This window comes from Dermacentor andersoni, chromosome 11 (genome assembly GCF_023375885.2).
Source record: "Dermacentor andersoni chromosome 11, qqDerAnde1_hic_scaffold, whole genome shotgun sequence".
In the NCBI taxonomy this organism is placed as follows: Eukaryota; Metazoa; Arthropoda; class Arachnida; order Ixodida; family Ixodidae; genus Dermacentor; species Dermacentor andersoni.
Window position 1 is genome coordinate 35,428,299 of NC_092824.1, and position 16,136 is coordinate 35,444,434.

At 43.5% G+C, this 16,136-nt stretch overlaps 1 protein-coding gene across 1 annotated transcript in view; it reads left to right on the forward strand.

Moving 5' to 3' along the window:
• The window catches only part of LOC126518154 (uncharacterized), a 118,331-nt gene extending 109,011 nt beyond the window's left edge, over positions 1-9,320 (forward strand). Inside the window, exon 13 of the mRNA XM_055064457.2 lies at positions 11-9,320. Coding sequence (XP_054920432.1) covers positions 11-165 — 155 coding nt within the window. The 3' untranslated portion in view covers positions 166-9,320. The remainder of the gene's footprint in view (positions 1-10) is intronic.
• Positions 9,321-16,136: the final 6,816 nt, after the last annotated feature.

Consider the following 16,136-nt stretch of genomic DNA (forward strand, 5'->3'; position numbering starts at 1 on the left):
TCTTTTCCAGCCGAAAAGAAATCGGCCCGTTCGCTGATAGAGACCTTAGAGAAAGAAGCGGCCGACTTCGAACGCCTCTGCAACCTGGGACAGCAACTCCAGCAACCGGGAGCTGCAAGTGCTTTGCACGAGTCCCGGGCGAAGCTGCGCACAGCATACCGCTGAAAAAAAAAAAAAAAGAAACGAAGACGACCAGACGTCGAGGCCCTTCGAAAGCCTATTTCGTTTTGTGCATCTCGTAAGGCGGGTCACATGTGAATTATTTTTTCGGACCTGTAGCTTCATTAACCAGATATTTATGTATCTCCCGGCCATTTGGTGCGTGCGTCACAATTCAAGTCATGACATGGTGGATATATTGAACGTCCGCGATGCTTCGTTGGGACTGTGGTAAAGTACCGCGTACTCTTGGCGGTGTCGTTACAAAGACGCGTGTCAGGTTTCATACGTACGAGAAAATTTACCACTCGTAGCGGCAGCCTTTTTTTCCAGCGCAGAGGAGATCCCAAACGCAGCAATCCTGACTACTCAGTCCATCAGCTAAGATTAATAATGTTCGTAGGGCAAAAAGGAGGTAAACACAAGCAAATTAAGACACCTGGCAAGTGCCGGCCTAGCACCGATACTTTATTTCGAACAAGAAGAAAACAATGAATGAAAAACTAACAAGTGCTTCTGTAATCTGGTTCTTTCCCATATATATTTCAATTTTTAGTCAGCGCCTGTGTTTGCGAATTGATCTGATTTAAAGTCGTTTTTGCGCTGTTTTAATATAATAAAAACGATTCGCCCTGAACAATTTCCCCGCAAGCTCATGTACGAACTAAGGACCAATCTTCGGATTGCCGCAACTATCGACATGAAGGGGTAAGATGCAGTTTATCAAAGATAATGTGACACATAAAACACGTTGAACGGTCGGTAGGCAAAACTTCATCCCAGATAATGAGTGTGCTCGAGTAACAGCAGAAAGAAAGAGATTCGATGCGTTTTGCTTTTATCTGTGGACAGCGCTAGCCATCATTGCTAGTGATCAAAATCACTTTGTCAGAGTCACGAGTGCACAAATACTCGTTATCTGCATTTTATAATCACGCGTAAAATAAACTAATCTTCGAAAAAGTAATACTATGCTTCTGCTAAGGTTGCTAAACAAAAAAATTCGGCTAGTTAGTTTAGAATAACAGGTGAATCGCAGTGAATTAGACAGAGTGAGACTGCAGAGAAGCGATCAGTTGGTCTTGTTTCTGCGGTAGCCACTTCTTTAATTCACTATTACTACTTTGATGGACGTAATTAAATTGGTTTACTACGTACCTATAGGTCCTGTTAGGCACTCGGAGGTTTCACTTTCACCATAACCTCTAAAAATAACAAACGTTGGGGATTTTAGAAGGCGCTCGCCGGCCGGCTATTGAAATTTCACGCGGTACCGGGTAATGAATCGGGCGATTGTACATCGGCTACGTAAATGACAAATTTCCATTGCGTGTCAGTGACATTTTCGAAAGCGCAATTCTATGGTTTCACGGAAAGAACAGGTGTATCATCTCGTATTAAATAACGACGCTAACGAGGAGGCTCGCGTGATATAAAACTGTCATGTGGAACTGAAGCAGAGTAATTTGTCACTGCAAAACTTTATGAGAAAACCGACGAAACAGTCAGCATAGGGATAAGCAGGTGGCCGCTACTGTTATATATACATCGATCAGAGCAGGTCTCCCTATAATGTAAGCCTATTCCATCGTTATTTTGCTCTAATCTCCCGACGTTAAACTTACGCAACCGCTGATGCGAGCGTCGGACGGTGATCAGCAGCGCTGTTCGAACTGCCCAATCAAGCGCTCTCTTCGTGTGTAGGGTGTAAGCTCTATTTGTTTTCAAAGCGAATAGCATTACCTATCTTGGCAGGCTTTCTTTATCTGATTGGCTGACAAGAGGCGAGGAGCTCGCATAAGAGCAGAGGGTATCACTGGGGCCTGACTAGCGCTGTAAGTATGTAACTTAGCTAGGAGAGTGGTGCCGGCTCTTGCGATTTTTCTGCTTCTCCTTGCTTAGCTTGCAGTGGGTCGTCGAAAATCGAAGTGGCGTGCAACCGGGGGAATAAAGTACCGCTAAAACGGGTCCTAAATGCGCAAACATACGTACCGGAAGTGCTCGAAAACCCCATGCTGCCACGCAAGAATATTTGTTAGACGCACAGAAATTAATGTTCACTGGCAGCTTCGACTAGCCGGTGCCACAGTGGTCGGCCGGCAGCCATCTTTATTTCGGAATGGGGCAGTATTCGGCTATTCCGAATTAAATTCATTTTTGTTCGCCATAATAAAGCGTAATTACTGCGCACATCACAGTTCGACAAGGTGAACTTTCGTGGTTTTGGAACGTCCTGTGATGAACAGGGGAAGTGGGCGCAGCACGAATAAGTTTGTTTAAGGCAGCTTTCGGCTAAGAGCGAAAATGACGTAGAATCGCAAGGAACTTGTTTTCTTTTGTTCGGCCTAATCATGCATAATCATTGTACGCACATCTCATCAGACGGACAGTTTTCGCAGATTTCGTGACGTCGCGTGTCAGACAGGGAAGCGGGCGTGGCCAATAAATATTTGGCCAATCGCGGAGGGCAATGGCATAAATTAAACAGACACAGATTGGAGCAGCTTTACCTTACTGCACGGCAGTTGCAAGTGCGGTGGCACTACAAAGAAAAAAAGCCTCATGCCAAAGAGCACGGTAAGTTCAGAGCCGTAGAACTGTTTACTCTTACAGCTCGGTAAGCATGCGCCGTTAAAGAAACAGGGGCTGAATTCTCAAAGCTTCGCGTTCGTGAGGACTATTTGCCGACCGCCTTCCTTAATGATGTGTGCGGTATCAGGGGAGCATGAAGTAGTCTATTGCGGATATTTCCAGCGCACGAAGTTTTTGTGAATACGAGCCGTGTTCCCGGACTACACGTCGCCATTTACGTTTCGCGACTGCAGCGCAACTCAGCGCATAGATTTCCCTGGCAAGCCCTGAAAAAAGAACTACAGAGGCTCTCTGTAAGCCTTCTCAATTGTGCGAAATCAAAATGGTGCGACTGACATGTTGTGGTGCGTAGGGCTTTGGCACAGTTGTGTCAACATACTTACGCTGAACAAAGCGAGTGTGCCATTTTAGGTGCTATCGATTGTGAATCTGATCAATTTTTCTGTCATATCCTTCTAAGCGAATGCGCACGCAAGTGCCACCACATTGATATTGTGCTATTTGCATCCCTAAAGTACTTTTATTGTAATTCTATCTTAATTTATTTACTTGTACCCGTGAGTATGTAAATATGCACGATACATCTAGTGTTTACTTTGTTATTTTATGTGCTTCTAGTAGATTCTTCTCTCGTTCTTGTTTTGCGCTTATCTCGGCGATTCGTAATCTAAATTTGCTACATTAAAGCAACACTTGCCAGCATTGACCGCATTGTGGCGTGACAACGAACGCTGCTCCACTCACAGCCTGCGAGCGGGAAACCTTGCGAAACAATTTTGCGCTAGTTTTTTGGCTTACACATGTTTATTGCACTGCCGCTGTTCTACACGCTTCACATTTATTTGTGAATTATTCTTTACGGATTTCTGTGGCCGTGTTCATAAAACTTCTCTTATATAAATGTATTTCTGATTGGCCAACAGCGGCTGGCCTTCGAGCACGTATCACTCCCGATGTTATCGCGGTTATAGCGGCATGACTCGCGTGCCGATTACCACTGGCATATCGGAAGCAATCAGGAGAACGTTTACTAATATATGCCCTGATCAGGTTGTGAGATTCTGTCATTCGGGTCTGCGAAGGAGTGACATAAGTAATAGAATGTTACCGCACTAGAAATTTTGTTGCTGTTTCCCTACACAATAAAAAAAATTTACACCCTTTGGGGTGTATATCTGCAACACAACAATAATCGTCATCTGTCTTGCTTGCGTTTCCTTTTTTGAAAACGCCGCGCCCGCTATTTTCCTGTCGGCAATGCTATGTCATGCTGATAACGCGCAGGCCGTTCGTTACTAGGAAGTACCGGGATCGCAGCGTTAAAGAAAGGAAATATGGACAAGACAGATGACGTTTATTGTTCTGTGACAAGATACGACTCAAAGGGTGAAATCTTTTCTTAGGTTGTAGATATCACCTTGTCCTTAAGAGGTATACAAACTATCACACGGAGTCAGGACTCCGCCAGCACGAGAAATGCATTACTAGGAAAGATGTAATTAGTTGGAGAAAACATGCAGAAATCGTAATTTTTGCGAAGTATTCTTTATTGCGTAATTTTGCACATAGATGCTTTTTATTTTCCATCTGCACTCTATGTCACAGATGTAACCACGCCAAGTATAAAGGCAATACACGGGTGGCAATAATTTTGCAAAAGCAGCTAAGCAGTACAAGGAAAAGTTCAAACATACAGAAAATAGATGTAATAGAATATCCAAGATTTGAGCGAGACGAAAGGAAGTGATGATGAAAATGTCGTGAACAATACTCCTGAATTCGATGCTTTCTACGGCACTGTTGGGGGAGCACTGCGTCAGCGCAAAGTCAACGTTCTTCCATGATGGCAGGGTGGTTGTAATAATATTTGCAGCCTGGTGAAAGTAGGATTATTGCTGAAATAGGTATTCTTGATATTCCTGTTCATTACCAAATCCGAAAACCAAGACGTGAAACAAAATGCTGTGATATGTCTTGCGCAAGTGCTCGCACTCATGTCGCTTTACTCACAGTTGTTTTGGTCAAGATTCATTCTTCTTTCTTTAAGATGTTCCTGCGGGGTAAACGGGGACATAATCTAATGCGTAGTACATTGTCAACCATTCTTGAGACGCAGCTGCGATGGGACAGCGCGTAAGTATAATTATGTCTATTTGTTTAGCGCAATCAATTTAGCCAGAAAAAGCGTAAGCGGATACTTGTGTAAGTCTCTAAGCATTCGTCAGATAGGTACTTGATGTATTAACAATCTTGCATCAATTCTAACAAAACAGAAGTTCACAGAAAAATTGAGGCTTGAAATGATTCACAGTGCTTGAACAAGGAATGTCACTGTAGTGTAGTTTCGACAAGGGAACTTGCATTTCTTGTCGATAATATCTACAAAATCGTATGCTACCTGCTGTTTTGGACATTTATTCTCCCAACAAGCGCATGTAATTGCGAAAGGAAGTTGACTTCCCTGAAAAAGCGTGAAAAGGTCTTCTTCCATGGAATCGTCCGCTTTTTAATGCTGACATATGTATGACTTCTTGAACGAATCCTTGATATTTGCCAACACTTAAAAAGGGGTGTTTTTTTATTCATTCTATGCCAATAAACTAATTCCATTGACATGACATTGCTAAAGCGACAAACTAATCAGCACATTGCCTGCAAATGCAGCGACTCAGAAACTTTTGAGTGATTTTGACACATTGTATAGTAATAACGCGACTTCCAAAAGCCAGGGGAGCCAATGTCCTCATTTTTTACTCTATCAAATTCATTGGTAGTTAACAGTGGTACCCTGGGGACCACACTCACATAGCGACGTAAAATGTGAGAAGTGTCATGATATCCTAAATAGAGGGAACTGGCAGCACATTTCTTCGATACCAGATCTCTAATTCTGCATGTGCAGAATCCCTGTTAAGCACGGTACAAATATTTTACTGGTGTGGTTACGATTACTGTTTCATAGCTCCACATTTCTTTGACCTAAATTATCACTCGTGTTTCGCACAAACAACGCTAGAAAGCTCGTTCCCCGCAACTGGGTAAGCTTGTGCCAGTGGCCATGACCGAACAGATATTGCTCAGTGTAGGAGAGCCATAGATTTGCGTAAAGGGTACTCATTCGAAACATTGCCTGCATACACTCATATTTCCAGTTAGCGTGCCATTAATAAGTTCTCTTATCGTGATAAGCACTTGTTATCGTTTCATCGTGCTTTCTTCTGACGTATTATTCCATGGCAACAGAACTACAAACTTATTAAACAAATCGTTTTACATTGCAAAAATTAACATTGTTCCATTATGGACTCGGTAAACAAATACAGTATACTATAAGGTCCAAGCCTTGCATCTAAAAATTAGAGCGAAATTGTGATCACACATTACTTTGACGAGATACAGCCTCCTCTGCCGGTAATGGTACCCACAGTTTTGTGCTCCGCCGCAATACAAAGGTGGAGTTATCAGCGCTGCTCAGTGGAAAAGTTCAAAATTTCGCTGATAGTAACTGGTTTTAAATCGACACCATAGTTTATACTTTCCGTAAGTTCATAAAGGACAGTTGAGGCCTATCAGCTCATAGAAGTGTGGTGCATACGAAGGGCAGGCTCCAAAGAAAAGGGATGTCCATGTTGTTATTAAATGATCATATCATTTTTACGCCACTCTGCTGCCAAGAGACTCATAGCCGTAACATTCGTTTCATGCAATGTCACAAGTTCTACACGTCAGATTTCGCAGTGGAGACTAGTCTTCACTTCCCGTGGTTTAGAACTTGGCAAGCTCCACGCAGACCTACCATATAAATTGCTTTTGCGACATCCCATCTGCGGTAACTATTTTCCTAAAGTCCCTTCTGATGTCTGCTATGGCTGCTTCCATATTGTTTGTTTTTCAATGCAAGAACTTGGACACCCGTACAGCTTACTATGAAACAGAGATATGTTGCTTTTATTGCTGCGCAGTGAAACATCAATTAAAAAAAAAATGGGGGAAGAGTGGAAGATACGGAACCAGAAAGTATTGCCTCCACCAACTCAGTCCACACCATTGGAGCGTTGGTTCTAGCAGTCACTTTGCACGGTGTACTGTTTATTTGTTGTACTAGAACACCTTATTTGGACTAGCAACTTACCGATGGCGTAGGTGTATTCGCAAGGGTTCAGTAATGCAGTTGAATACTAACCCACTACGGTATTAGCGTATTTGCTTCCACATTCCCTCTTTGAAGTTTAAAGGCCACTATAATAAAAAAAGCTTTCTTGGTGAAAATGGTTAAGCCAACCTGAAGACAAACAACAGAGAACATGAAAGATCAGTTGAATGAAAACTGAGTTGTCAAAATTTGGAGGAGAAAAAAAAAAAGAATTTCAGAAAAGCGAATTCCATGTCACTCACTATATTTGGCGTGCGCGCCTCATGCAATACCGAGCACTTTTTAGCTCTTAGAAGAACTCATTTGTCTGTAGAAAAATATCCTCAACTATTTTACACTGGAGGTCATTTCAGTACAGACGAGCACTAGAAACACAGGAAATTAGGGGTGATGCCGTGCTACGCATTTAAGCCGTGACACCGTCCAATGCGCAACACACTATTTTGAAACCTTGAGCAAGCCCGTTGAGGCACGCATGAAGTGAAATTCTGCAGCACGTGTATTTTACCTGCTATTGGCTGGTAAAATACCCAAAAGTTGTGCTCCCAAACCTACTTCCATATGTTGACCTAAGGAATTTGTCAGTTGACAGAACGAATTTGGTCGACGAGGTAGGCTCTATGAATCGTGACTTGCCATCAGATGTTAGCGCACAAACTCTTAGTGACCCCAACAGCTCATAGCATGAGCGCAAACCAAACTGACGGAGCGAGAATAAAATAAATGTTATCTCACTTGATATGAAGAATAACATCATTACCTCCGACTGCTTTCATTCGGAACTCGTAGAGGCAGAGTGAGCAGGGTGTCTAGCAGGCATTGCTCGGTTCCGGCGCCAGGAAAGTGATCCTAAGATTCCTGAATAATAAACGCGGGTCTTTTTTGGAAGCGATGTAATTAAAATACAACATTCCAGCTGTTTATAAACGCTCTAATATAGTGCTGAGGAAGCTGTGAAGAGAACTGTTTAAAGTTGTTGAAACGGGGGCATAACAGAGAGAGAGAGAGAGAAGGGAAGAAGGAAAGGCAGGGAGGTTGTTTAACGTAGAAGCTATGAGATAATTTCAGTAGCTGAAGAACAAACACTCATTGAACCACAATAAACATATAAACTATTTGAAAATGAAACAATATATTCAAGTGAAAATACGAAACGCTGCATGTAGCATTCGTTTGATTACTGGTTTTCAACATTTTCTGTATTGTGAAAAATAAGCGAGTTTCATGGACACTAAGCAGCGCAAACATCTTCGTGGAACATATCATTGCTTTGCTGATTGCATGGTTGTCGCGCATAAGGACATCTTAAAATCAAGGGGTTTATTGAAGCGTCACTTCCGTGACATTGTGCACATCAGAAGAATAGAGGCTTGTTGACAGGCCTTCGTATTCCTTGTTTTAGTCTCGTACTTTGACCTTTGCCAAATGGCCTTATATGATATGTAGCCGTGAGAAACAAGATAACATGGCGTGTTTAAGTACACTACAGCCTGAAGGCCGGACTTCCACTGCACGTTGTTGGTAAATGCGACAATATTACGCGGTGATGCCATAAGTGAGACACGTGTGACATGAACGGCGGCTCGAAGAACAGTGGAGAGTAAGGAGTGTTGTATGATATTAAAAATGTTTACGAGAAGGAATGCTTAGGTGGTTGATGAAAATTACGAGTTTTACGCACGTCGTGTACTGGTAACGAGGGTTGCGCGAGTGAATAGCGTTTTGGGTTGAGCATGTTTTAAAGTGTTGAAGTCGTATCGCATATCATTTATAATGGAAACAAACCGCATGCTGTTGAAGCGGTATACCTTCATATGCCTTCCGACCTGAGGGCAGATCAAGTAGACGCTTGGCTTCTAACATCATCAGGAAATTGCGAACTGATTTTCTGGTAAGACTGCCAGGTCTCTTGAAACAAACAAGCACTGTTTTATTCAACAAATGTCAGAAATGTATTCAGGTGGCCTTGAGTGCCGGTGTACTACTGAGGAAGAAACTCTTTTTTTTTTACATGTTGGTTTAATTTTCAAGCAGTGAAAATATGTTTAGTCATCATCACATTAAAGAAATTCCAGTGTTGGTAGGTCGACATTGTTCCGGGTGGCATCACCGCTGACAAGGTGTCGCAACGCAGCGCAGCTGTGATAAAGAAGACCCATATTTCCTTATGTATACACTCGTTGTGCGCTATGAAAATGAGATAACACGTTGAATGTTGGTGCCATTAATTTGTCGTTGCGGTAACATGTAGTGATTTCATCGCTCTTGTCATCGTTTAACCTATTCGCAGCATGGCGCTCATCGCTTTTATGTCCACAAGTGATCTTTTTTTTTTGAGGGGGGGGGGGGAGTAATCTCACATTGACCCGAATTTGCTGGGGATGTTGTTGCCGAATAAAGAGTCTGTTGCGTGTCATCTTGTGCTTTTATTGACGTTTAAGAGTCATGTGACGTGTACTTACTTGCGCATGCATGAGGGTTGTGCTATCAACATGCTCATGCTTATAGTGTGTCTTTTTTTTATCTATGCAACAAAAACAACGTAGGATTCCTTTCATCACTCTTGTGTAGTAAACACCGACAGGTACAGTGATGGCTAGAGACCGGATTATAGAAAAATGCCCATTCGATCCCGCGCGAGAGCCGCACATTTTTTGTATTTATGAGCACAGATTTTGCCTACAGAAGTTTTGCTGCCTACAAATTAATATTTCTGTCTTTTAGGGATTTCTCGTGCTGCTGCGAAGATAATGAGCTGGCCTACTCGAAGAGGTGGCGATTACTTACGCGAGAAATCAAAATGCATAATCGATTAATTTACAAACATTCAGTAATTTGGTTTTTAACGAATCGTATGCGGCACGTATTACACTTTAAATATTGTACCCACGGAGTTGGAAATGTGGATCCAGTTGGAAAAATTTCTCAGGCTGACACCACTTTCGATATATTATTTCCCGAATTTTTCGAAGAAGGTCCAGTTACTTTTGTGCTTTGATGTATGAAACGGCATTTCCTTTTTTTTGTTTACACGTAAGTAGAACGACAGTGCATTTTTTACCGCAAGTTTGATGGCGCATACATCTGAAATGGTGTGCTATGGCTATAGCGTTAGCCATAGCACAAACCAACGCATACTATATAATCAGCGATTCCCAGATATCAGTACACAACTTCGCGAACGGCCGGATTTCACCCGAGGCGGTAAACATACTCAGAAAAGACAAAACAACAAGGGAATACAGATTCGTCCAAATACTATAGACACCAGCCCGCAACCCCGACTCAACGGGAGAGGACAACCCTAACGCCGCGGCACACAACGTAGCGACGAACGTAGACCCCTCGGCAGGTCCCTCCGAAGTATGGAAGTGGGAAGACAATGACCAGGTTCAAGGTCATCACCAACCATTACAGGATGCAAAGATGCACTTATCCACCACCCCATCCACAACTCAGTAGATCGCAAGGTGTCCAGTGGCGACAACTACAAACGAAACCATACAAGAGTCCGATACTAAGGCACGCTATTTATTCAGACATATACACAACAGATAGATGCAAAGTGTGTGGCACCAGAGCCACGCTAGAACACATGCTATTGAAATGCCAGGGACTACTACACGATAACGAGAGCGAGACCTCAATCGACAGCCTCCCCACGTGATGGCAGGCCACGCTGCTCCGCTCGAATCTGGAAGACCAACTCTGGGCACTCCTGTGGGCCAAGGAAGCCGCCGGGAGACAACTGTTGGCCGTAACCTCGGCGCGTGCCCCAGCCCACTAACTCGCCGGACGCGAATCGTTCTGATTCGAAATAAAGTCTTCTCACTCACTTACTCATCCAAGGAATTCTCTTCAGGTGGATATCCCTGACATTTTGCAGATTAGTCGGTTGTGCATTTTTATTTCTTGTGCAAGCAATGTCCTCCTAAGCGGTACGACCAGCTAAAGGGCCTAATAATTTGCCATCTGGCACAGGTTATTTTTTAAAAAATTTCTTAACATCTTCGCGTGAATGCCTCGAACGCGACTATTTTTGCTTTTACCACTTGAAAATGTTTTTTTTTTGGTCTGCTGATGTTATGGAAGCACAATCAGGTACTTCTATTCCCATGACCTGGCACTATTCGCAGATGCTGTTGCTATGGAAAGAAATCTGGCAAAGTAACAAAAGTAAGCACTGGTGTAGACAATATTCATATTTTGAGGGGTAGTGTTGTAGGTGGGGACAAACATTTCTGATAAGTAATGATTACGTCGGCGGGAGGGTAGCTGGGCAGGTGGCGTCCTGGCGCACACAAATTTTGTGGGTGCGGGCCACGTACCCAGTTTCCCCCCGCTCCACTGGCTACAGCTCGACAAATAAGTTTTTGCATTTTCGACGTCAACGGAGCTTTGAGGAGCGTTCACCATCTGCTTGACACTGGTTAGCAATCCTAGAGAAAAAGATCCCCAAAGTCTTCTTCCTCACCACGAGACAGGCTAAGCCGTGTTGAACTGCAGGCGTACAATTGAGAGAGAAAGGCGCCCTGTAGACGGTAGCTTGGAAATATTGGTGATTCTAGCGATCTCCACATTCAACTCCAGGCTGCCCAGAGGGCCCACGACATTGCGGCGGAACTTCATCTCCCTGTCCCATCGTGGGCGGCGCCACCGACTTGATCTTCGGGAGCCTTCGGTTTTAGCTCCCCTAGATCTCAGTCACTCAGGACTCAAATAAAGTTCTTGTCATGTCATGTCTAGATTGCGCTGCGCGTGGGTTAGACGGAAGCGCGTAAACTCTGCTGGAATTACTGTCGACTGTAGTTACGAGGCCTTTTTTTGTTGCCTCCACTACTTTTGCAGTGGTACCGCTCCACAAAGCGATAGTGGTTATCTAGAACTCCGCCACAGGTGCCGCTCTGCCCTCAATCCGCCGTCCCCCGCTAATAAATAGGCACATGTAAAAAGCTACCTACAACCGTTCTCAAGCATGCGGTAAGGAGAGAAGCACTTTGTAAAGAATAAGGTCATGGGGATATGCAAATATCGCTTAAGAGGACGCGTTAGCTCGGTGGCCCTTATCTCAATACACGGGAAACGAGAAAACGTTCTCCGCAACCACTGCACTGAATTTGATGATGTTTGTTGCATTTAAGAGGAAACAAGAAAATCTACTGATTGCGTGAAATTTAATATTTATTTAGGTGTATTTTTTCATAAAAAATAGGTGAAAAGTGCCAAGCTTGAAAAACGAAACTATCACGTCTACAGCTCCGTATGTCACTGAAGAAAAAGGATATATCAATTCTTCGAACTGTACTTAACAGTACTTAGAGAGCGGACAAAACTGACCTAGTATAAACCTCTCAGAGGTATAGGACTGCAATGTGAGTAGGACTTTCGCCAATTCCTTCTAAACATTGCAACCAATGCACTTAAGGTGCAAATATTTATATGAAATTTATTCATTTTAAATGGTATAAGAGATTTCTTGTACAGAATTGGAATATCTGTGTTTGGTGAAGAACTCCGGGTTTTTCAACTACGTGCTTCTATTTTTCTTTTACATGCTGCTTTCTCGCAACCGTTCTAAAAGAATTAGCCATTGAATCAAAATTTCACTTCATACAGTCACTGAAATTCAACGTTACCTCCAAAATGCAACATATTCGTGCAGGTTGGTCTAGGGGTTGTTTCCCAACAGTAGTTTTGCGCTTTGCGCGTATTTGAATAGTTGGCATCAAAGTTGGCACCGAGCTGAAGGTTTCTCGTAAGAAAGAGTTTTTATTAACAGCTCAGGAGTCGTGACAGGGCTGCTGCACTATAATGCAACTTTAATGAAGTCCATGTTGCTGGCAGCTATTGTCAGAAAAGTTTAGGTAAAGGGCACTCAGTCTTAAAGAAGCAGCACAGATACTTTCAGCTCCAGGAAGTTTCGGAAGTTCTACATGCGAACACTCAGCGACCAGAAGGAGAAGTCCAATTTCAACACGCTCCATTCGCCGATGTCGATGTTGAGCGCTCGCATCCAGCCTACAGAAGCTTATTTGAGTGATAAGAGCTACAGTCTTGAAGGCTGTGACATAAAGGCAAGTATCATGTGGTAGTGTGGCTTCACAATTTACAGGGTTCGTAAACGTACTTTAATTCAAAGCTTCTTTCCTTACTGGTACATTTCTTGACTTGAATGCATTAAGCATGGATTGTATCTTCTCTGATTAGCTGCTCAGTAGCTTTCCCGGCATATTCAGTGTTTTTCGTGCTTGCTGCAACTAATGCGCCATTATAAGCATTAAAGTGTGCCTAATAAATATACGCTTTTTTAACTTGATAAAGCACGTTACAAAGATGATTTAGACAAGGAAACGAAACATGAACAAAGCGCCAAGTTCGTTTTAGATGTTTCTTCGTGTAAGTCCCGTCTTTAACGCACTTGAGCAAGTTAAAATGGATCACCAACGCTCCGAAACCCACCCTTGTAGATATTGTTGCGATAAGCAATCTACATCCTTGTGTAGGCGGCCCTATTTGTAGGTGATGTTGAACGTGTGCTCCTACAGCCGTAATTCCCAGATGTCAAGGTGTCCTGGGGGGGTTTTCAAGGACGACAACCAGTATAGCGCGTTGTGGTCGGTAATTATCGAGCGATGCTTGCCTTATAATAGGCGCGAAATTTCGTTATGATCTAGCGAGTGCTAAACGTTCACGCTCCGTGATGGAGTAATTCCGCTCAGGTGATTGATTGTTGAATGTACAAAATATATATGCAGTTTAGGCCATGAATTTCTTTTAGAAAGATATATATGTATCACTAACTTTCAAACAAGTAACGCATCAAGTATTGAAATATCCAACACAGCGTTAAAAATTGGCCTACTCAACTGCAGCAGCAGCCTACCTATTAGGAGTATTCTTGGTTCGTAGAGAAGGTTTGTATGAATTCTGCTGTAGCGAGCGAGTTTGTAAAGAGTATAGGCTGTAGTCTGTGTATTTATACGTAAGGCAGAATGTCTGCAATGGCAAAAATTATAAGTAATAATAAGTATAAGAATTACAGCGAGTGAAACGCAGTCCCCGCGAAAAAGACAAATATTTGTACGTGTCAATATGAAGATTATGCTTCATTCACCCAGAAAGATATAAATTTGTCCTTAAATGCAACAAGTATGAGTAAGTGACACAAAATCAATGGCCCCAATGCACATACAGATTGGCACATTCCCAGTGAACAACGGGCACATACAAATTTCACATTCGCAAACGCGTCTGCGGCAAAAAAATTCTGCGTGGCCGCGCCATCACCGGGATGGGCCCCAGAAAGCGGCGAGATAGGCTCATTGGACAAAAAAGAGGTGGACTCGGAAAAGAATGGGTCTCATTAAAACAGCCTCAAAATTTTACAGTGTTTCCATTGGCACATCTAATGCGATCGAATTTGATGCATTATACAGGACTGTAAAATATACTAGAAATTTGAGGTTATCACGTTTCGAAATCGTACATAAACAATGCAAAAATTTCACCGCAGCTCGCATACAACATTTGTACGCTCAAAATTCTTTCGCATAAACAGTTCACAGAAGTGCTAAATACGCTGTCGTACTAGGGTGTGCATTTGTAAACATCATGCTTCAGTTTTGCGGTTGCCCATTTTTTGCCATTGTTCGTAGCCCCAGTAGTACTATACGTAGCCCTTCCACCCAGTGCTGTCAGTCGAGTGTTGCGGTCAACGACGTCTTCAGCCGTCGGTGGAGACGCTCGACCGTGCCGTTGCTCTGTCGGTGGTAAGGCGTGGTGTTACGAAGGCGTGTGCCGAGCAGTTTCGCCAGGGCAGAAAAAAAGGGAACTTTGGAATTGTCGGCCTCGGTCAGTAGCTATGTGCAATGGGCAACCATGCCGCGAAACCCACGTGTCGGCAGTGATGCCTTGTAACGGCGTCGCCTCAGGCCACCTTGAGTACCGGTCGACACACATGAAGAGGTACCTGAAACCTTGGCAGGGCGGAAGAGGCCCCACCAATTCCTAATACACGTGATCGAAACCACTCTCTGGTTGTCGAAACCGCTGCACCGGTGAACGGGCGTTCCGGATCACTTTCGTGGCTTGACAGGCTTGGCGGCTTCTTGTGCAGCTTCAAACATCTTTTTTGAGCTTCTGTGCGTTTTAGGCGTTTTGAGAATAATCACAGCGGGATATAGTCTGTGCCATCGTGCTGCTGCAATACTGCACCCACTGCAGTGGTCGACGCCTCTACCATAGGGCGAGCTGGCGCGTAGGGCAAAGGACGAATCATCAGTACTGCAGTAGCCAACCACGTTTTGGCGTCCTGGAAAAAGTGATTGTGCTCCGAAGACTAGTGGAAGGTAAACGTTTTTTTGAATTTGGGACACAGCAGGTCGATAAGAGGCTGAAGAACTTGCAGAAAGAATGGTATGAAGCGCCCGTGAAAATTGATAAGCCCCAGAAACTCGCGCAACTTTCAGAAGGATGTTAAGGAGGGAAGTCCTCGATTGAAATGCGATGGCCGAAAAAATCCAGGACTTCAACAATCCCACAACCTTCGCATTTCGCGTGCGATGCTCTACCAATTGAGCTACCGCGGCGCCGTGTACCCATCCACTTTCTTAGGTACTTATGTTTCCTAGTAGAACCCTGGAAGTGTTAGCCAGCGCCACCGCTCACAGACATTGGCGGCGGATGTGGAACGTCCTTTCTGCCGCAGGCGTCACGAGAACGTGATCTTTTTTTGGTCAATAAATCCACACATGTTACCTGAAGGCACCATTGTTGCGGAATTCGAGACTCACGTTATGTAATAAATGAGAAGAAAGGGGGTTTACCGAGGGGCCCGAATTTTATTAGTCATATGATAAGAAGCCAACAAACACTGACACCAAGGACAACATAGGTGAAATTACTTGTGCTTAACAAATGAAACAATGAAACGATAACTAATGCAAATAAAAGTGGATCAAAAAACAACTTGCCACAGGTGGTGAACGAGCCCACAACCTTCGAATTTCGCGCGCGATGCTCTGATGCTCTGATGGTTCCCCACCTGCGGTAAGTTACTTTTTCAGCCACTTTAATTTCCATTTATTTATCGTTTCTTTGTTTCATTTATTAAGCACAAGTAACTTCCCGTATGTTGTCCTTGGTGTCAGTGTCTGTTGGCATCTTGTGATATCACTAATGAAAATGGGACCCCTTGGTTAACCACCTTCCTTGTCGTTTGTTGTTCCTTTGC